This window comes from Alosa alosa, chromosome 14 (assembly GCF_017589495.1).
Source record: "Alosa alosa isolate M-15738 ecotype Scorff River chromosome 14, AALO_Geno_1.1, whole genome shotgun sequence".
NCBI classification, from domain to species: domain Eukaryota; kingdom Metazoa; phylum Chordata; class Actinopteri; order Clupeiformes; family Clupeidae; genus Alosa; species Alosa alosa.
The window spans coordinates 32,124,530-32,149,982 of record NC_063202.1 but is presented as its reverse complement, the minus strand read 5'-3'; the positions used below and the strand labels follow the sequence as shown (position 1 = coordinate 32,149,982).

General features: G+C 39.9%; 1 protein-coding gene across 1 annotated transcript in view; it reads left to right on the top strand.

Annotated features, from left to right (window-relative positions):
* Positions 1 to 20,018, top strand: part of gnao1b (guanine nucleotide binding protein (G protein), alpha activating activity polypeptide O, b) — an 80,554-nt gene extending 60,536 nt beyond the window's left edge. The window contains exon 8 of the mRNA XM_048262885.1: positions 18,853 to 20,018. Within this exon, the coding sequence (XP_048118842.1) occupies positions 18,853 to 19,040 (188 nt within the window). The 3' untranslated portion in view covers positions 19,041 to 20,018. The remainder of the gene's footprint in view (positions 1 to 18,852) is intronic.
* The last annotated feature ends 5,435 nt before the right edge of the window (positions 20,019 to 25,453 follow it).

Sequence of the window (25,453 nt, the reverse complement as noted above, 5' to 3'; positions counted from 1 at the left end):
AGCTCAATGAAAGGATTTCATCTAATTTAAAGGTGACATAGAATGATTGAACGGGGTATTTATTAGGGCTGGGGGTAAACGATCATTTATTAAATAATTGGGCGATTATTTTATTGATTAGTCGACTAATCTAACGACTAATTAGACGATTAATCTAACGATTATTTTTCTGTTGCTTGATTAAAGCTGCAGTTGGCAAGATCTTTTGATCATATTCACTGAAACTGACACTATGCTCTGACAGAACAACATAAATCAGCCAGTTTTAGAAAAAAAAAACACACTTCTATCTCCACTTAGAGCCTGTTATTTGTTTTGCAAAAATCCACAGCTCCCGGTTCTTTTGGTCCAATCAGAGCAGGGCTGTGTAAGATCTGATTGTCAATCACAGTCTGGTGCGCACTGACGAGCACAGTTGTAAACATTCAAAATGTTGGCTAAGTCCCCTTAATCTGTCAGACTTGCCAACTGCAGCTTTAAGAAAAACCATAATGTATCTCAAATAAATACCACTGTCCTGTTATACAAAATGAAAGGCCAGCCTGTTTACTCTTTTACAGTACCAACATAACTCTTGTTCAAAAAAGTTCTAGTGCAAAAAAACCCCACTGTGCAGTGCACTATAACAAATCAACCCTTATGTTCATAAAATAAAAGATGTGTTATACTCAAAAAACAGGTTCTTTGCTAATTAATAATTTCTTTACTTCTTTAAGTTAAACAGAATAATCTCCTTGAAAGGACGTTGTCTATATAGATCTCTAATTATGGTAACCATGTTTAACGCACAATCACATGAACACAGAAATAGTTGATTTATCACGTGTTGTATTGTAACAATTGCACCACATCACATTTCTCCCGTATTGCATTTCATATCACATAATCGCACAATAAACATCACAACATTTCCCCCGTATTGTATTTCATATATGACACAATCACACAATAAACATCACAATATTTCCCCCCTATGTAATGTGGAAGTGTCCCCGTCGTGAACAGTTCGCTTAATTGCTCGGTTTCCAAACAATCCAAACAATCCCGTTCAGCGCGCACTAAAATAAAAAAACAAAAAACTCCGCAACTCAATCGGCAATCTTATGCTTGATCACCCTCAAGCACATTGGACTTTTTAAATTTAATTTATATAGTGTATTTAGTATTTAGTTTTGTTAGTACAGTATCTTCTACTGTCTTTATTGTACAGTGGAGTTTAGTTATATGTTTATACTTATACTTATGTTTACCAGTTCTGCTGTAAGTGCATGTTGTGTGTGATGTCTGTATGCTACTGAGATCCTTGAATTTCCCCTTGGGGATCAATTGTAATGCTTGTCTTTGCCTAGCCACTCCCATTCTGTGTCTAACTTCTTGGCTCAGTTGAGCTTGTCTCTCCAGTGTTGTATACTGAGGCTGCTGAGGTGATGGTGCGATATGGATCAAGCTGCCTTTAAGGTTTCTTCCCGAGGCTAGTCCTACTGGTGTCCTTCCTGTTGACTCCTACTTGGCTGTGTTGATAGCATCGACACTCCTCGGAATTCAGACAGCCATTTTTTTCCAGGTTTGTGGTGGTCAGCTACATAGCATGCGATCATTGTCTTCAAGACTCTGTTCACTCTTTCCGTCAAATTGGTCTGGGAATGGTAACTCATGGTCAGTTACCTGAGTGACACCCCAGGTCTTACAAAGACGTTGCAAGAGCTGGCTTGTAAATTGGGGCCCACGATCAGACAACAAATATCTGGGAACACCCCATCTTGTAAAGATCTCATCTTTGAATATCTTGCAAAGCCTGGGAGTTCTGCTGTCCCGCAAGGGAAAAAGCTCCATCCATTTTGTGTAATAATCAACAACCACAAAGAGGAACAGATGACCAGCCTTACTGTGAAGGAATGGGCCCATTAGATCCACCCCTAACATTTCCCCTGCACTTTCTACCATAGTCTGCTGGATCAAACCAACAGGCTTTTTATTGTCTGGTTTATACTTCTGGCATATTGTACAGCGTCTTGACATATTGTCACACATCATGCTGGATAGTAGGCCACCAGGCAACCAAGCAACCTCAATAGTGTCTTCAGTCTACCCAAATAAGCCCCCAATGGATTGTCATGGCTCTACTGCAAAAATGACACCACCAAACTCTTGGGCACCACCAGCTGGTATTTCATGCCATCATTTTTGGTTGGAACATGTCTGTAAAGGACATCTTGCAGCACTTCAAAGCCAATCCGGTCAGAGTGGTCATCATGTGGATCCATCTCAGCCATCAACTTTTGGACTTCCTTATTGCTCCTCTGGGCACGCCGATTTCTTCCAGAGATGATGGTCGGGATGAAGTCGGGATTAAAGCTGGAATGGCATGCCAAAGCTAAGACGGCAGTTTCAGATGTTACAGACGAGCAAAAAACGGGACAAAGCATCTGGAACACAGCTAAGACAGCCTTTCCTGTATTAAACTTTAAAAGTAAATTGCTGTAGACATAAAGTCCACCGTGTCAGTCTGGAGGAAGTCTTCGGGCTGTTAAAAGTCCATGTAAGAGCAGCATGGTCAGTGAACAGATCAAACTGAACTCCCTCTAGGAAGTGCCACCATTTTTTTAACGGCCCATACGACCGCCAGACACTCCTTCTCAGATACAAAGTAGTTTAGCTCTGCACCTCTCAATGCTCTTGAAGCATACCCAATTACCTTCTCTCCTTCTTCTGTTTGCTGTGCCAGGACAGCTCCCAACCCAACAGTACTAGCATCAGTCTGGACCTGAAATGGCAAAGACAGATCGGGCTGTGCCAGCACTGGTGCCGTTTGTAGGGCTGTCTTGAGCTGATCGACACTGTCCACTAACACCAGTCAACCCCTTTCTTCTTCAAACGGTTGAGCGGGGTCGCCAAGTCAGCAAATCGGGGAATGGGAATGAACTTATGATACCACCCCACCATGCCCATAAAGCGCTGCAACAACTTCACGTCATGTGGTGTGGGGTAGTCCGAGATGGCACTGGTTTTATCGGGATCAACTGCCACGCCTTCACCCGTCACAATGTGCCCAAGAAACTTCAACTGTTGTTTGAAAAAGTGACATTTCTTGAGGTTGAGTGACAAATTGGCTGCGTGTAACTTGGAAAAGACTAAAGCAATATCTTTAAGGTGTTGGGCGGGATCAGACGAATAGATAATTATATCGTCTATGTACACAAAGCATACGTTTCCAACAAGCTCCCCCAACACCTTTTCCATCAACTGCTGGAAGGTGGCGCTAGCGTTTTTAAGCCCAAATGGCATTGCATTGAAGTTAAATAAGCCAAAAGGTGTGGCCACAGCATCCAGCAAAGTTTTACCATTGACCGGCCTGTAGTCAACACAACACCGATAGCTGCCATCAGGTTTCTTAACCAACACCACAGGAGAAGCCCATGGAGATGAAGAGGGTTCGATGATTCCCTCAGCCAGCATAGAGTCAAACTGCTCTTTAATTATCTGCTTTTTAAAAGGAGAGGTGCGATAAGCCTTGCACCTAATTGGCACCTCATCGGTGGTCTCAATTGAATGAGTGAAGACAGTGGTCCTCCCTAGTTTATCTGAGCACACCGTCTGCCATTCTTTGAAGAGGGGATGTACCAAACTGGGATGGTCTTTCCACACATCAGGGAACTCTAAACCAGGTTCCAGGAGAGGGCAAGGACCTTTTACTGCCATGTACAAAGTCACAGGCCTTCCGCACCACTCTCGCCCCTCTGGCATCTGCTTTAGGAAGGGAAAGTAGGTGACACCATGTTTTTGTTTGACCCAAGAATCACTGGAAAAGCTAAGTCACTTTTTTTCATTGCATAAGTATCCATAGTCCAGAACATGTCATGCCAGTCATACAAAAGCTTGGTTTTTCCCAAAGCATTGTGGATCTTTCCATCAGCTAATATGAAATTCTGCTGGCTACAGGGTTGTAGGTTCTCAATCTCTCTTGCCACTTCAGCCCATACAGCCTGTTGCATTAAAGTGTATGTACACCCTGTGTCCAACACAGCTTTTACTGGCACACCTCTAATCTTCCTCTACACCTCTATTTCCCAGTTTCCACTTCCAAAGAAATCGCAGGCCCCGCACAAATAAATAAAGGACACATTCAGCTGGCTCACCGATACCGAAGTTACTCCAGGACGGGAAAGTAATCCAAAAAAAGGTTGCGTGTATCACGATAGTCCATATAATCCAAAAGAAACAAACTTCCTGTAGCTTCTGTTAGACCCAAGCAATAGTTTTCTCTAACAGCGATTTTCTACGCGAAATTCATCCAGATCAGCCTCACGGCGCTCACTCTCACGGATTACAATAGTGGCCTCTCCCAGGCCTCCTTCGTTCATTCATAAAAAGACGGCGTCATTTGCCCAAGTGACCATTCACATTTTACAAACACGCACATTCGGCAAACCATTGACTAATGACATAAGCCACAAACCATGCAAAAAGTAAAAGATAAACTAAAAATAAAACATTTTTAACATTCAAACGACCCCAATCTACATTTAGTTAGAGGGAAACATTTCTTATTTGCATTAATGCACTCTTCACCATACATAATAATGCAAAGTATAAATTTTACAGAACAATTCCCTTTCTATTTATGAGCACACATTTGTGTAACCAGTAGTGTTACAAGAGTGCTAAGAGTGTTTAACACAATATAAAATTCCTGTTTTCAGTTTTACAGTCCCTTCATTCATTCATGAGCACTGAGCACCAGTTTATGTGCAGCCCTTGCCTGGACATTGCTTGGCTCCTTTGTGGCCTCCTTACACCAAACAACTTTGACAAGATAGGGGAAAGATTCTTGAAAGATTGGAGTCTTTTGAGTAAAGCTTGAATGGGGGCCTTAAAGACTACAATCTTTCAAGAATCTTTCCCAATTCTTGCCAAAGTTGTTTGGTGTAAGGTGGCCATTAGTTGACACTGGCGAACTAGCGTACATGATACTATAAGCTGCCTAACGTCAGTCTAATGTTATGTATTTGACTCATAAACGACCACAGCATGAGTTAACGCTAAGTAACGTTAAGTCGTGATTTGTGAGTTAGCTAACATTAGACAGATAATGTTAAAATCTGCTTGCTACCGTTGCTATAGTTTCAGTATGGCCTATCTTAATGTAGTGGGAATCCGATTAAAAATGAACAGCATCTCGTGCATTTCTTTCAGTAATGAGTTTGCACACCGCTTGCACAGCCTGAAAGGGCACACCTCCCTCACACTGCTGCAATCTGCTTGCCGTATATGGGGGTGGGAGGGCGGCTGTGTGAAAAGGAGGAAATAGAATGAGAGTGGGGGCAGTGAGATACATTTTACGTAATATGTATCTGTTGTTCAGATTGGCCCAATTTCTGGCAAACATTTCTAAAAAAGGAATTTCTATGAAACAGAGATGTTCAGAACGTCTAGCTCTTTTTGTATGTTCTTGAATAATGATATACTACCGCGAGTATATTCCCAACTTTGCACTCTGACGTTCTTCCCGCAATAGGAAGTTCTGATTGGTTGATACAATGGCTGTACCTTAAAGTACCAGGATACTTTTTAACATGACAAAAGAAATAGGATGTATAATCTCTAGCTCATTATGAATTCAACATGAGTTCAATATGTACACATTGGGAATTCATCATTTAGAACAAAAAAAACATACTGATAACACCTACTAAATAAGACTCTATTAATGAGGAAAAAGATATTTGTTAATCCTTAAGTAATGTTGAAAACATACTTAATAATGATGAATTAAGTGTTTGTTAATGCTTAACTAATACTTAACTAATGCTTAATTGTGTACCCTTATTGTAAAGTGTTACCGTTAAGGGATACTACAATAGTACAACAGTTATGTGATATATTTGTAAAACTAGGCTTTCAGCTCAGATCTGTGCGCATTCTCAGTGTTAGGATGATGTTGGCCAATTGTGAAACGTGGATGCGCACAAGACCACCTACATTAAAAAAAACAGTTACTTCCGCATTTATGAGCGATAGCGTAACCTAGACTGCGGTCATTTTTAGTGTCTAGCCTATAACATCAAATAGATTGATTGTCATCAGATGTTGGATTGTATGCACGCCCATAGTGGCATATTTGCACGCACAATACTGTTAAAGCACCTGCGAGAGAGATATACGACATACTCTTACATGTGAGAACTTCATTCAAGATAATTGATTGGTCAGTAGGCAGTAGTTTTACATGATTTGAGCTATAACTTACCACATAACCTGCTCCCGATCAGGTTTGGTTGGCTGCATAAGACACCATGGTGATACAGTGACGCTAAAACAGAGCCACTTTTGTGTCACAGTATACCCTGGCTTTGAGCGCAATATACCTCGCTAACCTACTAATCAAGCTTCGTAGTATACCCCACTGGAGAAAGAATATACAGTAGCTTTCGCTGGATTTTTTTTGACCCAGGGACATGTCCTGAGATTGGCATAAAAAAGAAGCATTACATCCCAATGTCCATTTCAACTGTGCGGGTGATATTGTTTTTTGGGATGTTTTTTAACCAGGGGGATCTGGTGACCTTCTCAAAGTAAAGTTGTTCAAAACCTTTCTTTTAGTAAACTCTGTACACAGACAATGTTCTCAATGCTTGGGTTCATGTGTAGAAACACTGGTGATACTTTGATCAAAGTTTCATGTTGCGTCGAGCCTTCTTAGTGTTTTAAAAATAGCAATTTTGATGCAATCATGCATCAAAATAGTACTGCCCCTACGTCTCCCATTCAAAAGGCCATTTGACCCGAAAACGACAATACGGTCAAGATTGAAAGTGGCGTTTCCAACATAATTATGCTTTTAAACGAAAGTTTGAGATTCACAAAAAGACCCTAGGTTGCATTTTGGTGAGAGTTAGGCTACGCTTTAATCCGTGGCAAGGGACCTGATGAAACTCATGAATTAGCTACAGCTGTCACCTACTTTGCCCCTCCTGTTTGGTGTTGGAGCGAGTTCACTATTGGTTTTGATATTGTTCATGTCACTATTTACATGAGCACGACTAAAAGATTTGTGATAATTGTCGTAACACCAAAACTAGAAAATGACTGACTCCGACTGACTTAAAACCGCTAAGATTGGCACCTTACACTAAACAATCTAGTTGACAGGAGCGCGCCGTGACTCTAGTAGCCTAGGCTACAACTCCCATGATTTCTGTCCGACTTTGAAAATTTAGTCACCGACTGTGAAATCACACCGAAATTGTATAATGAAAGGCCGGCTTTAAGTCCAACTTGAGTCCCCATCTCTGCTCATTTCCCATGTGTGTTACATTAATGTTCATACCTCTAGTCATTTAATTCTGCTAGTTGACACCACTGTATATCTCATAATTTCCAAACTGGTTAATGGATCCCATTTCTACATGGCCCTTTTGTAAATATTGATTTATTATGAAGATGATGGGCCTATTGCTCTGTCGGTTAGCATTGCGCTAGCTGGGCTGCGCTTTACAACCATAGCCTACTACTTTAAACGGAAGTTTTGGAGTTTAACGCGCAGCTGAGATCAAAGTTAAACGTGATTGCTCTGTAAGGAGTGTAACAGGATCAGTTGATTTGGAGTGAAACTGCCTGGAATCCGGAACCACAAAATTCTGGCCATAGTAGTACAAGAATGCGTATTAGATACTGACAAATATTCGATTTTTAAAGCCAAACACAGACTTCAAAACACAGGCAATCAAATTATGCAATCAACATTAAATCCGGCAAAAGGATGTTTTTCATAAATAAATAATGATACACTGTCAATGCCTGTTCTGGGGCTCGTTTCTAGAAAGCATCGTTTGCTAACTTGCGTCGCAACCTTTGTAGTTCGGTCCATCGTTCCTGGATTTGGTGTTTCTAGAAAAGTAAGTTCGAACTCTCAATCGCAAACAAGGACGCGAAGTTTGGTCTTTTGAACTACTGCCCCTGGGCAGTCGCACTTGTGCCGTTCCTTGGTAGTTCCAGTAGGTGTCCGGGGCACCTAACCAAAAATCACAAAAATCCCCGCCCCGCCCTTGCACGCACACACAACCCAAGATTGGCTGAGTTACAAGGTCAAGTTTCACATAAAAACATAACTGATTTTGTGGGGCTGATGTCACAAGGTTGGTTCGTTCGCCGCTCACGGGCCTCGAACCCTCCACCTTGACACACACACCGGCATGGGAGACGAACGCTCTAACCACTGAGCTAAAAGCCCAGGCTTCCAACTCAGCAGTTAGAAGCGTTCTTAAGGTTAGGGCTGTGAGGATTTACACGGGCAACTAGCACGCTAGCTCAGTCTGCCTCCGTTACACTTAACCAGGGCTGAGTGTTGCCGCCCCCCCCCAGCCAGCCCGCCCCCCAATAATCGCCCCTGCCTGTCCCTCCCCGCCCCGCCCTTGCAAGCACGCATTAAAATGAACTGGATGGAACTTGCTGTCATCAGTTTCACATCAAAAATAAAAGATCGATTGAGATATGATCACACTTGCTGTGATTTAGACATAGAGGTCAAAATATACAGAGTGCGTTGAACACACGTCCAACTTTGGCCTGTTGGTGGCGCTAGAGCGCTCGAGGTGCCGGCATGAAACTTTGTGAAATTAATTATTGGACTGTCCCCAATCAGTGTGCCAAATTGTACAACTTTTTAGCACACGGTTCTATGGCCTACCATTGACTTCCATTGCAGAATAATACACAGCAACAGCACAGCAATGCATTTTTGCCAATTACAGAGCTCCCTAGAGGTCAAAGGTCACCACATTTCTTGAGTGTCCTCCCGATGGGGTCTGAGGAACATGTACTAAGTTTGGTTTTGATACATGAAAGCGTTGCTGAGATATGAGCTCACTTCCTGTTTGGCGGCTTCGGCGCAAATTTCGATTGGCTGTTACAGGCGAACGCTTCTGTCAATGTAAGGTAGGCCTATCTCTTAATAAAAGCCGAATTGTTGCATTATTGACAATCGCTGCAGTTGCAAACAGTCGGTGGACTGACATGGGTGTGACAGTGTTTCAACTTTGTAAATCCTCTTACTATAAGAGACAATACAAAGTATCCAACTTTGACAAACTATACATTCAGACATTGCTTTAATGTTTTTTGAAACGCTGTTGCACATACCTCATGTAATAATTGTATTTCCATTCAGTATAAAAATCCAGCTGTAATGCTAGTGAATTGAAAATCACAAACATTTTCCCTACCTTCCTGCCCATCTGAAATAACTCCTAGCTGTACTGCCTCCATCCTTTCTGCTTTCGTTATACAAAAAATCGTTTTATATCCATGATGGCCGGAAGTCTTGAGTAGCCTATTAATGAATTAGCTTAACATTGTGTGCTGATAACCAATTATAAGTGTGCGCTGTCATTCTCTCTCCTGCTCAACCAAAAGGTGTGCGTGCCTATAGGTCTGCATTAAGTTGATTTTAAGAACCTGTTTAGGCCAAGTTGGTGTGAATACACACAGGGGAAATTCTCTCTCGTTGTTGAGTAGCCTGATGGTAGGCTATGCACAGTACGTACCAGTGGCGGCTGGTGGTTATAAAAATGACGGAGGAAGGGAGGTGCGCTTGATTGGTGTTGGTGGCAAATGTGAGGTTCTGATGGTGTTGGTGGCATATGCGAACAATTGAGTACCTACCCAGACACATTTACAGCAGCAGTATGTATCATTTTAACTGGCAATGGTGTGCTATAAAAGCTGTTCTGACATTAGGAGGTAGGCTAGCATGCAGTAGCCAGAAAAATTGTGGGTTCAATTCTTGGCTTCCACTGTTGAGCAAGGCACTTAACCCCGAATTGCTCCAGGGACAATGGACTTTGTAATATGATTGACATATGTAAGTCACTTTGGATAAAAGTGTCTGCTAAATTAATACATGTAAATAAATGTAAATTTAGGTCTTGGAAGTCAGGAAACATATGCAGGCCTAATTATTAAATACTGTTTTCCAGATGAGCAAAATTATGGAAACTGAAGGTTTTGCTCAATGTAATACATTATCAGAGAAGGCTAAAATACTAAAATTAGACGCTTGTTTTAAAACTAAAGTAACTTATGAATGATTGATCAGTTTGAGGAAACAGTGGGATTTATTTTTTTGGACCCTGTAACTTACCATTTAAAAAAAGACCTTAAATGTGGTTATTTGTAACATGCTATTGTTTTAAAGCCAAATCACTATAATTTAAGACAGGTTGTAGGCTAATAGCTATCCAAATGGGAATTTATAGTCAAAAGTTGTAGCCTAGGCTAAAAGGCAAACATCATTGAAGACGTCAGAGCGGCCAGAAAAGGAATGCATCAGTCTGAAACATTCATCAACAATGTAACCATCCAAAGATACAGTTAGAACGTTGAAAACAAGAACATATTGGTAAGAACAAGAACATTATTTAACAATTGTTTAGGCATAACATGGATGATTATAACAAGGCATAACTTGGATGTTAATGGATGATTCCGAATTTTAGACGCTTCCATCACTCAGCCAGAGGCTATTGCAGGCGTTTATTTGAATATCAAGTCAACTCTCCTAGCTGTTTGTGACCTGATCATACCACTGAGGATTTTTTTGAAGAGACTTGACAATTTTCTTTTCAATTGAAATAATGGCCAGATTTTTCAATGGATTCTCAAAGTAAAGTTGTTGGATTTCATGAAGCTGAGACTGTCACACAGCTTTCGTGACGAATTGATCTCTGCATTGCGATAGAAATGCTGCAGTTCTATTTTCAATTTTACCTCGTCAAAGAGATGGGCATATGTCTCTGACAAGTTTGCCATTGCGTGCGTTGGGAAATCTGATTTGAAAGATTCCCGTTTTTCCGGATTTAAAAGCTCCATAAAATGCAAGCGGTCAAGATGTTGGAAGCGCTGGGTGATTTGGATCCTGATGCTGTCATGAACGAAATCATACAGCGCTCTATAAACCTGACGCTGATCCTGCTGACCCTGCCTTCTTTTTCTCCTATGGTGAGCTAATTCTGGGTCCTCTGTCAGTGTGGCAGCTCTGTCGTAAATTTTGTCAAAGGCCCTCTCTGATTTCATCTCATCTAGGATTTGCATGAGGTTTTCTATGCGCCTTTTGCAATAGGAAACGTCCATGGACTTGTGTTGCAAGATTTCAAACACAACATCAGTGTGTGTGAACAGTTCCTCGAAAGTAAACAGTAAAAACACAAAATCAAAGTCCTCTAATTTGACCCTCAATCCATCAGCTGAACGTATGGTTTCATCATCCATAGACAGATGGTCAGCTATACGAGTGAACGTCGCCATCAGTTTATCGTAATTAGAGGCCACTGTATTCACGACCCGAAATTCCAATGCGTTGGAGCGCTCCTAGGCATTCTAGCGCAACCAAATTCCTCAAGCAACGCTCTTGCTGGATTTGGAGAAAAAGGATGTGAAGCCACCCAGGTGAGCAAATACGTTTTTTGCCTTTGGAATGTCCCTAACGCCTTGACTCAAGACCAGATTTAGGCGATGGACATAGCAATGGACAAATGTTGCACTGGGAGCCACTTGTCTCACTTTAGACTGCAAGCCATTAAGATCTGAAGCCATGAATGCAGCACCATCATATGTTTGTGCGACGAGTTTCTCAGTGAAATTTAAGCTTGACAATTTCGGCCTGCACAAACTCAAACAACGACTGCGCATCACGCCCCTTCGACACATCGAAAAAGCCCAGAAAACATTCCTGGATGGTGCCATGATCATCCACATACCTGACGATGGCCGAGAGCTGTGAATGACAACTTATGTCTGTTGTTTCATCAAGTTGCCAAAAGAAGGGCGCCCTGTCTAATTCTTGTCTGATTTCGCCATTAATTGATGAGGATATTGCCGAAATGAGGTCGTTCTGAATAGTTTTGGACATGCCTGTAAAAACAGACGAACTTTGCAAATGCTCTGCTAGAAGATCATCATAGCGTGCTATCACCTCTGCCAGCTCTCTATAATTGCCCTTGTTGTCTGAATCAGCCCCCTCGTCATGCCCCCTGAAAGAAAGCTCTTGCATGCCCAGATAGGGCATCAAGCAAACGCTTCACAATCTCCCTTCACAATCTGGCGCACTTTTGTATTATGTTGTGCTGTCTGCAACCGCACACCTTCATCCACAACCTGATCAATTGGCATTCTCCCCAGCAATGACAATCGGATTGCAGCCCCAACATGGTCATTACACAAATCGTGGCGTTTTGTTGCCCTATCCAATTTTTTTGTATCAGCAAATCCCTGAACTGTCCACATTTGTGACTTCCCCATTAGCAGGCAAGGCCAGCAGTATAGCCGATTGCTTTCTGTGCTACCAGTTAGCCATGAGTATTTGTCATACTATGTAGCATTCAGTACACTAGCCTTACCATCTTTTTTTGGAATGTAAATTTTTGGCACTGGTCTTCCTGCTGCTTTGATCCTAACATTTGCACTGTAGTTGAATGTATAGAATGGTTTGTTCAATAAAACATGGACAGTGTCCTGTGAATCCATTGTACTTTATTTCACAAGCAAGATTTCGCAATGTAAAACAGGCCTCGTATTCAACACAAGATTCTTCACTGTATGACCGCAGATACGTTTTTGAACGGTGTACTAATAACTGATAGCTGCCCCCTCCAGAGCAGCTAGCTGCTTATTGGTTCACCGTTGGCGCTAATTTCCAAAGGATCTGGCTAGACCCGCCCACTCAAACGGAGGAGCTTCCTCCCTTGGCCATTGAAAACGACGGGATTCACGAGCCGCTGTGGTCTGAGACGATTATAATGGGCATCAATGAGGGGTTTGAGGAGGAAGATCCTCCATACAGTAATTTTCAATTGCGATAGGGGGTGCTGTTGACATTTTGACCCAGGGGAAGGATTTTCGTTTGTTCAAAGTGTTCAAATAGGAATATTAACAGTGATTTACCAGATTAGCAATTCACTTTATATATTTTTTATTTTTCTCTGAAGTTTTAGGGAGGTTGTTCCTCCCTTTTCTCAATGGAGGAGCCTCCTCTGGTGCGTACGGCTGTAGGCCAGCTGTAGTCAGGTTCACTGTATATTTTTGTGGGAATGTTTGGGGGATTTGCTAAACTATACATGTTTGGAAAGGTTATTGCATAAGGAATCAGAGAATCAATGTTTGCATTTGCCCAGATGTCTATGTGGCCAGTATTGACAGTATTGTCATAAGAGTGACATGACACTGTCATGAACCTGTCATAAACAAGTCAAAAATGTTTATGACATAACGCTTTTGTTATTGACATTCGGTTTTTATCATAACAAGTTAGGGTTAGGATTAGAGGTTAGGGTTACGATTCATGTGTCATGACAGTGTCATGTCACTCTTATGTCGATACTGTCAAGTAAAGTGTTACCAAAAAAACTTTAATTTGTAATATCTCGGCTACTGAATAAGCTGGAATGTTGATTTTACCCCATTAATCCATAGATGCAATATCATTGTAATGAAAAGTTCTTAACATTTATTATTCCATGTTTTTTTATCATCCCATTGAAATACATCCATAAAATGGGTAGAAAAAAACTACATATGATAACACTAGCAATTATAAGGGCTTAATAGAAGTCAGTGGTGCCAAATATACTAGAAGGTCCACAAAGGTAATTTGGTATTGGTATTGTAAAATGTCAACCAAATTTCTGGCATGTTTCCACACCACTGATGCCGAAATAAAATAAAAAAGATTTCCCACAGTGCTCTACAAAAAGAACAGAAGAGTCATTTGTCAAGACTGCATGTGCACGATAGCTGACTGCCAACCTTTAACACAAGGCTCTTTCAGAGATATGTATCATGCATAATATGACCCACAAATATGCATGCATTGTCAAGGTGACAAGTTTTTCATAACAGTTGTCGACTAGTCATAATGTACTGTACCAGTACAGTGCTGGTAATCACTGATAGTGCTAGCCGTTGGCAGCAAATATTTCATTTCTTTAGATGGTTATCGGCAGCATACAGTACATGTTCTTATTATACTTACAGCTAGCTGCACAAAAATCACATGCCATTGTGGAACAGGTCTCATTTTCTGGTGAAATATTTCCATACATACAAATGGTATCACCAGACTCGCTCACTTCAGACAAGAGTATGAGTACTCTCAATGGACCTTTCCGGCCTTCTGGCCTGTCAATCATGTATAGACTGTTTCCCACAAACAAATGGTGGCTCTGGTGTGACAATATGTCAGTCATCGTGTGATAACGAAAATATGACTAGGCTACTTGTTCTGAGCAAGTGTTGTCAGTGAACAGGCTGTAAAACTGTTGGTTAAGTTACAGACACTCACGAACAACTGATGTTAATTATCTGGGAAACATTCTCTAGCAGCAGTCATGTTGTTGTTTGTGTCAAAGAAGTTGTGGATTTGTTGTAACATTAAAAGATGACTTACTCTGTGCTCAAACTGATGCTCGAAGCTCCAGTGGTTTGAGATGAAGATGAACGAAACTTTGGAAAATGTAGCAGATTCACGTGAACAACTCCAGGATACGTTTTTTTTCACTGCCTGTTGCGTTAAATCTTACCCAGATACAATAGTGCTATTTTCTGATTGGCTATTGTGTAGCCCCTTTCGTTATTTTTGATTGGCTAATAAGTGGCAGGCTCGACTAAGAACTCCAGGGGAGACGTGTTTGATTCCTACCGGTTCCATAGTGAGAGCGGCGTGGCCAGAGATATTTTGGGCGCTGCAGCATATTAAATATATTATAAATAGTTTTTCTGCGTGAGAAATACAATGTGTGGCGGGAGTGACAAAAGACCGAAATGAGTGACTGTCACGCTCAATGCATGACACTTGAGAGCCCTGTATTCCTTGTATCTCCTGTATTTTGGGCAGCCGTGGCCTACTGGTTAGCGCTTCGGACTTGTAACCGGAGGGTTGCCGGTTCGAACCCCGACCAGAAGGAAGTGCCCTTGAGCAAGGCACCTAACCCCTCACTGCTTCCCGAGCGCAGCGGGCAACTCACTGCGTCGGGATTAGTGTGTGCTTCACCTCACTGTGTGTTCACTGTGCTGAGTGTGTTTCACTAATTAACATATTGGGATAAATGCAGAGACCAAATTTCCCTCATGGGATCAAAATACTTACTTATACTATTCAAATGTATATATATATATATATATGTATATATATATATATACATATACACACCATGGCGGTTGCTGCTCTTTGGAAGAGGGGAAGCTCTGATAAAAATTGTCAATTATTAAATTAATATTATTAAGGTGCTATATTGTTGTTTAAGGGCAAAAGTTATCCCAAAACCCAGATTAGACCAAACAGTATAGAGTTCTGAGACATTGCAGCTGGCTTGGCTATTTTACCAGTTCACTTTGTGGGAAGTTTAAATAGGCTATTTGGGAGCCTACAGTTATTTCTCTGTGACTATTCTGTATGTTCAACTGCCTTGCTGTTTTATTTTGAATCTCCCCTGGTAGGGAAGACTCAAATTAGTTTAAAAATTCAAATAAACATTAGCATAATGTAGCCAGGCTACTTTGTGTGTGGATCACTCTCAGCACCCATTCTAGTAGGTTTGCAATGTGCATGTCTTTGAAATCATTCTCACAATAAATATTATGTTTTAACTCATTGAATGCCAAGCTGTTTTCGGGAGCTTTGTCCTAGAGTGCCAGCAATCTAGACCATTGTTGATGATTTTTGTACAGCCACAGCATATTCGTGAAACCTTTACTTAAAAAGTCAAATCTTGACCATACCAATCTGAGCAACTACAGGCCTATATCAAATCTATCGTTTTTGAGCAAAGTACTTGAAAAAGTTGTTTGTAATCAGTTAAATACCTTCCTCAACGAAAGCAGTATCCTTGAAAAATTCCAATCAGGTTTTAGATCAAATCACAGCACAGAAACGGCTCTAGTAAAAATAGTCAATGATCTCAGACTGGCTACTGACTCAAACAAAGTCTCAATCCTTATTCTTCTGTATTTGAGTGCGGCATTTGACACCATTGATCATAGCATCCTAATTCACCGCCTTGCAAAGTGGGTGGGTCTCTCTGATAATGCTCTAAACTGGTTTCAAACCTACATTACTGGCAGAGATTTTTATATCAGTCTTGGAGATCATGTATCTGAAAAACATGACTTGCCTTTTGGTGTGGCCCAGGGGAGCTGCCTTGGTCCCCTGCTATTTTCTCTATATATGCTTCCATTGGGAAACGTCATAAGTCAGCATAATGTAAACTTCCACAGCTACGCAGATGATACCCAATTGTATATTTCTGTGGAGCCAACTAACCTTAGATGGCCTTTGCTCCCTCACTGCATGCCTAACCTCCATTAATCAGTGGATGAGCAAAAACTTTTTGAAACTAAATGATGACAAAACAGAGGTACTTCTGGTTGGACCAAAACTAAAACGAGATATTATTCTTAGTAATCTGGGGAACTTGGCACACCAGGTTAAACCAAAAGTAACAAGCCTCGGTGTCATCTTAGATGCAGAGTTAAGTTTTAAGCCCCATATCAGTAAAGTTACTCAGACAGCCAATTTCCACTTGAGAAACATTGCCAAAGTCGCGCCCTTTTAACTCAACAAGATGCAGAAAAACTAATTCATGCCTTTATCACTAGCAGGTTAGACTACTGCAATGCACTTTTCACTGGTCTTCCCAAAAAAACATCTAAAGAAATTGGCACTCATACAGAACTCATGGCTAGACTTTTAACTAAGACTAAGAAGAGAGAACACATCACCCCTGTGTTGGCTGAACTGCACTGGCTCCCTATTTCCTATAGAATTGATTTTAAGGTTATGTTAATTACTTACAAAGCTCTGAATGGCATAGCACCTTCATATATCTCTGAGCTTTTAATATCTTATCAACCACAAAGGAAACTTAGATCATCCAATTCTAATCTTTTAATCATACCCAAAGTGCTCCACAAACAAAGTGGAGAAGCTGCGTTTATCCATTATGCCCCAAACTATGGAACACCCTGCCTCTGTACATCAAGCAGGCGAAGTTCGGTAAATATTTTTAAAAAAAGATCTGAAAACATACCTGTACAGGAAAGCTTTTAGTTAACTCATCTTATCCTGTAGACTACATTTTTTCAGATTATTCTACATCTGCTACTATTGGAGGCGCAGCCAGCCAGAAGCAGATGGGCTCCCCTATTAAGTCAGGTTCTGCTCAAGGTTTCTTCCTGGAATATGGGAGTTTTTCCTTGCCACAGTTGCCATATGGCGTGCTTGTGGGGGGTAAGAGGGTTAAGGCTGCCAGTCTTATGACGTCATTTTCTATATTTTTAATATGTTGCTGAGTAGATCATAAACAGCAAAGAAAAGTGATTGATAATGACTGACTGACTATCATTGTGTTACATGCTTCAAATGTAAAGCACTTTGAGCTGCATTCTGTGTATGAAAGGTGCTATACAAATAAAGCTTATTATTATTATTATTATTATTATTATATTATATTCTGTGTTATAGCTATGAACACATACAATGGCTCGAAATCCCAAGCTAAACAGTGGCTAGTTTTCATCAAAATCGCTGTTTTTTTTTTCTAGAAATGGAGATATAACGTCTTTCATGAAATATGAAGTGTTGCCTGTTACTTACTTGTGTAAACTTTCCGGGAAGTGATCAGTGAGACCTGGCGAGACTGCCACCTAGTGATAGACCCACGAAAATGGCCTGGTTTTGACCTGACGTGCATGCGATCGTCATATATTTCATTTCCATTAATCACAGAGTTCCCAAAATCACATATAAGGTGTGTTAAAGTGCCTAGTTTCGTAATTTAAAAAAAAAAGCTAAAAATGTAATATTACATTTTTTGGCACTCAACGCATGGGAAGGAAAAACGTAATATTACGTTTTTGGCACTCAATGAGTTACTGAGTGATAACTTGTTGACAAAGTGAGTAACTTTTCATTACAAAGATATTGCAAAAAAACAACCACACGGAGTCATTTTTTACCTATTCATGCATCGAAGGGTTAGTATGGTAAAGTGTAACTAGGACCATTGGATTCCTTGACCCTTACAGTGTGGGTTTAGCAGTAAAAATCCACATTCCAGTTTATTCAGAAGTCGAGATATTACAATTTTAAATTTTACGGCGGCCATTTTTTAAACTTCAATATGGCCGCCATATAGACATGTGAGCAAATGCAAACATTGATTTTCTGACTCCTTATACAATAACCTGTCCAAAAATGTAGGCTAGTTTAGCAAATCCCCCAAAAATCCCTCAAAGGTTAAAATCTGAATATAATGAACCTGACTAATAGATCTATCTCTGTCTGCATGATAGCTCTATGGCCTATAGTGGAGATTGCTGGCGTCTTTTTTATGACAACGGAAAACAGACACTTTAGCCTGTAGACATTAGCCTCCACAGTTCCCCATTTTGTACATAACATAATTTTAGCATTTAATTCACACATTCAAATAAAGGAAATGAATAGCATTCAAGTTTGCCAGTTGTGTAGAAGGGATAATATTGGTATATTTCAGGGATAAAACAGCTTTGATCTTTCCTTAAACTTCATCTATGTCAAAACTAAACTAATAGAGCACATACAGGTGTCCTCTAGTGGCTGATACGAAACTTTTGAAGTCACAGCATTGAGATCAAGGTAAAACGCTGCAGCAGATTAAACCAGAGGTGCAATGGGGAGTAAGAAGTCACGTGACGTATTAGTCTAACGCGAATTTAAAACAGTATTAAACTCTAAAAAGCGGCTAAGCTAGTGACAGCAATTGCCCTAATCTGTTTCAAGTTTATTTATGTGCTTTGACCTTTGTGCTCTTACCTTTCTCTTAGGATCAAACTCATATGATGATGCTTCAGCTTATATCCAGGGTCAATTTGAGGGAAAGAGCCGATCACCTAACAAAGAAATCTACTGTCACCTGACCTGTGCCACTGATACAGGTAATGTCCAGGTGGTGTTCGAGGCGGTCACAGACATCATTATCGCCAACAATCTGAGAGGATGTGGCTTATACTGAGTCTGCCTTTTCATCCATTTGGTCTGAGCCAGAAACAGCTGACCACATAGCTGGACTGGTGGAGGATGATGAGACAGAACTTATCTCCTTTGGAGTCAGCTCCCATGTCTGGGTGTGCCATACTGTACACTCAATTATTATCCTTATTCATTCATTTGTTCTTTTTTAATATTCTGTAAATAGTCTTTGTAGGAAAAACATTGTGTATGTGGGGGCTATGGGTCTATGTAGGCATCCTTTGTTCTTTATAAATGACTTGCTCAGCTCCTCATGTTCAGTTCTTTTGATCCAAGGTAGTTTTTTTTAATTATTTATTGAATGCTCTCAGTATGTTTACCTTCAGTCCATACACTTTTATGTTGGTGATCCATACCTTTGTTGCACAATAAAAGAATTCAAGACTAATTGTATATTAAACTCTTGATATGATCACACGCTACTGCTGAAATTTGAATTAATGCAATACAATTGCAATATCATCCTTGTTTATCTCATTTTTGTAGGAATATCTGATTAACAGTTCAGTCCTGATATCATATAATTACCCTGTAAAATAAGCCATAAGGCCATCAGGGGAAAAACTTAGGAAAGTGTTGATAGTGGGAAACCTTTTTGGTTTCATTTTTGTTGTCAGTTGAATAATGCCGATGTTTTGAGTTTGTAAATTTGGTACAGCCAGACACTAACAAAGCTTTTTTAAAAATCTAATTATTGTCCTTTTTACCAGTTTGTTAACATATACCTCATAACTCATTTAATTGTATTCTCCTGTATTTCACAATGCTTCTTCCACTGTCTAGTATTTATTATTTTATTTGTCCTTGTAGATGCATCAATGTTTAAGTTTGCATAAAAATAAAGGCAAGAAAGGCATGTGTGTGTGTGTGTGTGTGGGTGTGGTATTGGTGCTGTTGTATGTTCTGTTTAACTTCACTGTCTGTAATTATTTATAATAAACAGAACTCTCAAAGGAATTGCACTTTGTTTGAAACACCAAAGTCTCTGAACGAAACACTTATGATGAATGATAGTGTGAGAAGACTCAGTAAACACAGTTATTAGCAATGTCTAAATTCAACTTCTTGACTTCTTGGGGCAATTGTTCTGTCAGTTAGCATTTGGTTAGTTAAGCTGCACTTTAGAACTGTAAAACTAGCCTTTTGGAGTGTGACAGTGACTGTGGCTGTTTCGGTGTTACAGTTTTTTTCTGAATGCTTAAACACAACTGTGATTCTTATAGCACAATTTCTAAAACTATTAATACTTATAGCAAAATCACTCACTGAGTTCGCAAAACTAAAAGCACAAACACTGAGAAAACAAAAGCCAGATGTGTTTTTTATTCAGACCATCAGTGTGTAGTTGGCACATTGTGTGCTTATTATTCTGATGGCTTGTGTTTACTGTTTGATACGAAAACATCATTTTTACGAAGGTGTGAAGAGTTAAGCAAGGTGTGTTAGCTTTTGCAAGAGAACTACATATAAAAGGACTATTTCTTTCTCTTCTAACCCATCCTCTTCCCCCTCCTCTTGCTCCTCCTTGTCCACTTCCTCTAACTTCACCTCCTTGTCCTCGCCATCCTCTTCCTCTCACTACCGTTCCTGAGCAAAGTACTTGAAAAAGTTGTTTGTAATCAGTTAAATACTTTCCTCAACGAAAACAGTATCCTTGAAAAATTCCAATCAGGTTTTAGATCAAATCACAGCACAGAAACGGCTCTAGTAAAAATAGTCAATGATCTCAGACTGGCTACTGACTCAAACAAAGTCTCAATCCTTATTCTTCTGGATTTGAGTGCGGCATTTGACACCATTGATCATAGCATCCTAATTCACCGCCTTGCAAAGTGGGTGGGTCTCTCTGATAATGCTCTAAACTGGTTTCAAACCTACATTACTGGCAGAGATTTTTATATCAGTCTAGGAGATCATGTATCTGAAAAACATGACTTGCCTTTTGGTGTGGCCAAGGGGAGCTGCCTTTGTCCCCTGCTATTTTCCCTATATATGCTTCCATTGGGAAACGCCATAAGTCAGCATAATGTAAACTTCCACAGCTACGCAGATGATACCAAATTGTATATTTCTGTGGAGCCAACTAACCCAGATGGCCTTTGCTCCCTCACTGCATGCCTAACCTCCATTAAATCAGTGGATGAGCAAACATTTTTTGAAACTAAATGATGACAAAACAGAGGTACTTTTGGTTGGACCAAAACTAAAGCGAGATATTGTTCTTAGTAATCTGGGGAACTTGGCGCACCAGGTCAAACCAAAAGTAACAAGCCTCGGTGTCATCTTAGATACAGTTAAGTTTTAAGCCCCATATCAGTAAAGTTACTCAGACAGCCTATTTCCACTTGAGAAACATTGCCGAAGTGCGCCCCTTTTTAACTCAACAAGATGCAGAAAAACTAATTCACGCCTTTATCACTAGCAGGTTAGACTACTGCAATGCACTTTTCACTGGTCTTCCCAAAAAACATCTAAAGAAATTGGCACTCATACAGAACTCTGCAGCTAGACGTTTAACTAAGACTAAGAAGAGAGAACACATCACCCCTGTGTTTGCTGAACTGCACTGGCTCCCTATTTCCTATAGAATTGATTTTAAGGTTATGTTAATTACTTACAAAGCTCTGAATGGCATAGCACCTTCATATATCTCTGAGCTTTTAATATCTTATCAACCACAAAGGAAACTTAGATCATCCATTTCTAATCTTTTAATCGTACCCAAAGTGCTCCACAAAGTGGAGAAGCTGCTTTTATCCATTATGCCCCCAAACTATGGAACACCCTGCCTCTACATCAAGCAGGCGAGTTCAGTAAATATTTTTAAAAAAGATCTGAAAACATACCTGTACAGGAAAGCTTTTAGTTTACTCATCTTGTCCTGTAGACTACTTTTTCAGATTATTCTACATCTGCTGCTATTGGAGGGCGCAGCCAGCCAGAAGCAGATGGGCTCTCCCTATTAAGTCAGGTTCTGCTCAAGGTTTCTTCCTGGAATATGGGAGTTTTTCCTTGCCACAGTTGCCACAATATGGCGTGCTTGTGGGAGGTAAGAGGGTTAAGGCTGCCAGTCTTATGACATGTCATTTTCTATATTTTTGATATGTTGCTGAGTGGATCATAAACAGCCCCTAGCAATGAAGAAAAGTGATTGATAATGACTGACTGACTATTATTGTGTTACATGCTTCAAATGTAAAGCACTTTGAGCTGCATTCTGTGTATGAAAGGTGCTATACAAATAAAGCTTATTATTATTATTATTATAGCTAAAATACATAGTAAGTTGAATTATGTCATTTTTATTTTTATTTTGACACTGATTTTACACAATTATCTTATTGACTTACATTTATCTTGTCATTACACTGTGGGCCAGGGGTAAGCAACTAAGTTTGGCCACGGGCCATTATTTTTCATGGCGGCGGGGTGCAGGCCAGTAGGCTACAAGGCTAATAGCGCCGGTCTATAGGCTAGGCCTACTCCACACACATCTACACGGAGAATGGATGAAAATAACTTGTGAAACAAATAAACCATGGATGGGCCCATTGATGGCCTACTTGAGTAATCAAATGGTCTTGATGAACTCTGTTCTATCTCCCCTGTCAATATTGGTAATAGTAAATACCCTAAATTAGGCTAGGCTACAATAATTTTGACGATGGACTGTTAAATGGGGACTGCCCATTTCTCCGACGCTCCATTGTTCTGACCTCTCAATAACTTGTTCCCGAAAAATTCCCGTTGGTCCTAAAGCCCACTAGTCCGACGTCCCTTTGTTTAGAAAAAAATAAACCCCATAGGCTTTTGTGATTTTTGGCGGAAAATAGTGTTTTTAAAATTAGGTTTTGCAGCCTTATTTTAGGCCTACCGCATAGGCTATAGGGCCTATCTTAAACAGATGTTTGTGGGAAAGCCTGATTGGACATCTAGTTTTCAAGTCTCATTAGAAAGCATGGTGGATTCAAACAATTCCGAAAAGTCAATGTATTGACTCACAAAATGATTTTGAAATTCTAAACAGACTTTAAAGTAAATGAAATCTATAAGAAAAGATCTATGTATAGTCTAAAGGTGAAAAACAAACCATCAGTCACTGGACCGACATTTGACTTTATTGAGACTGCATTCTACAGAATATTTCAAGTTTAATATGTGACAGACTATTGTTTAGTTGAGGCAGGGAATGGTAAGAAATTGACTAAATTCTAGGCTACAAACATCACACAAAGACCCATTTTGCTGGATTCAAAGTGATAGCTTATTTTTGGCAAGGTGACACACACTGATCTGCACATCTTTGTGCGTGCTCTCTCCCAGTGTGCATGTAAACTGTTTAAATATGGATGCAGACTTATTAGGCCTACTTTATATGACTAAAAGTAGCCTATATAACACTCTCTGGGCTATTAGTCTACCAGCAGTAAGCTAAACAAGGACTGCCTGCAAATCGCTGATAGACTATTCTCTTCTGCTCAAGAACTGCCGAACAGGGGAGCAGCGTGCTAGTAGCCTAATTGCAAAACATGGATTCCCATAGCCTAAAATGTCCATGCTTATTCTTGGTTGGGAAACAGCATGATTTGGATATAACAGCATATGGATTAGATTATTTGTTCTTACTTCATGCTTAAACTACATCTGTTGTTTGGTTAACATTAAAAGTCTCCTAATGTTGGCTTCAAAAGGCCTAAAGATTTGTTGATCAGATCATCTAAACCGCGAGGCTACAGGAGTCCTTGAAGTGCTGTGCAATGCGGTGGTATGGAAGGCGTAAGGAAGGAATATTTTAACATTTTAAGCACTGCAATATGCTGCAGAAGGCTTTTTTTTTTCGCTCTAAGCAAACCTGGATTTTCAAAAAACTCCCACCCTAGAGCCTGTTTTCAAAAAATATAGTTTTTTGTCAGCTAAAACGCTGTGGTCATGTGGAAACAAGGCCAAAACTATATAAAAAAAACTTTACCGTTTTCACAAAAACTGGCTATGTGTAGACATGGCCTTAACATGGTAACTCTAAAACATATAATTTTCATTAAATTAATATTGTACTAAAACATTTCCTGGCCTACTAGGTGGCGCTGTGCAACCCACTATAATGGGCCCTGGCCCAGTGGTTAAGAAACACTGATCTAGATTATTATATATGTCATTTAAAACACAGCACCAAGATATGCCATTTCTAGCTTGACCCTGGATTTTGATTCCTGGATTTTAAGATTTTTTTCTTGGATCAACAAATAGAATGTTTTTATTATCCTCATTTAGTAACAAGACATTATTACACATCTATACACATATGGGTCCAATAAATAAACACAACAAAGCAATACACTACAAAAGGCATTTGAAATAAATACATAATAAATATTATAAATAAATGTATAATAGATACAATACATGTAAAATGATACATTAGACAATAGAACAATAGAAAAAGCTTAACACAGGACATCATGCATCTAACCCTTGTATACCAATGTTTATGATTCATGCCTTTATTTTATGTGGTTGTTTGAAGTATGAAGTTGATGTTGCTTAGGTCATTAATGTGCATATGTATTAGTGCTCAACAAGGTCTGTATGCATCACTGCACATTAATTAGGTCTTTATTGATCAATTTATTATTCTTACTTAATAGATCATTAATAAGTGGGTCTTGATCTAAGGCAGTGGTTCTCAAACTTTTTCTTTCATTCCCCACTTTGATCAAGAGGGCCTTCTCGAGCCCCACCTGTCCCTCATCGCTCTAAGAAAGTGGTAGGTCAAGCTTAAAATAGTCAAATTTATTGAAATAATGACAAGTTCTAAATATATCCTCTTCAACAGAGTTAAAATCAGCTGGTGCTGCAGATATAATAATAAATAAATACATAACACACATATTTCTGTTTTCCAGCAACATATTAGGAAGCATAGGCCATTTTACAGCATTGTACAATATATTCAATGAAATACCAACATGCTGCATTAAATGGATCCATAATCCAGTCATACTGAGCACTGCTGGTTGGGAAATATTTTTGAAATAAACTTTGCAGGGATGTGATGTAGGCCTACTGTTTAATACATGGGATCACAAGAGTAGCTCCCAATCAGACGTTTCAGCGATTTCAGCTCCAGAAATCTCAAAGGCATAATACTGTCGCGATCGAGTATGCCTGTCCCATACTTAAGTGTTTTGGTGAATGCAGTAATCTTATTTGCTAGGTGAGGTAGGTGCTTGTCTTTGCCTTGTAACTGGACATTTAACTCAAATGTATCGCTAAGATATTTCAAATATATCGCTAAGATAGGCCAGCTTCACAAGAAATGTTCATTAGTGAACGTGCTTGCAGATTCAAACATCGCTCTTCCTCCAAGAAGAGGCGACACGAGGAGCTCAAACACGA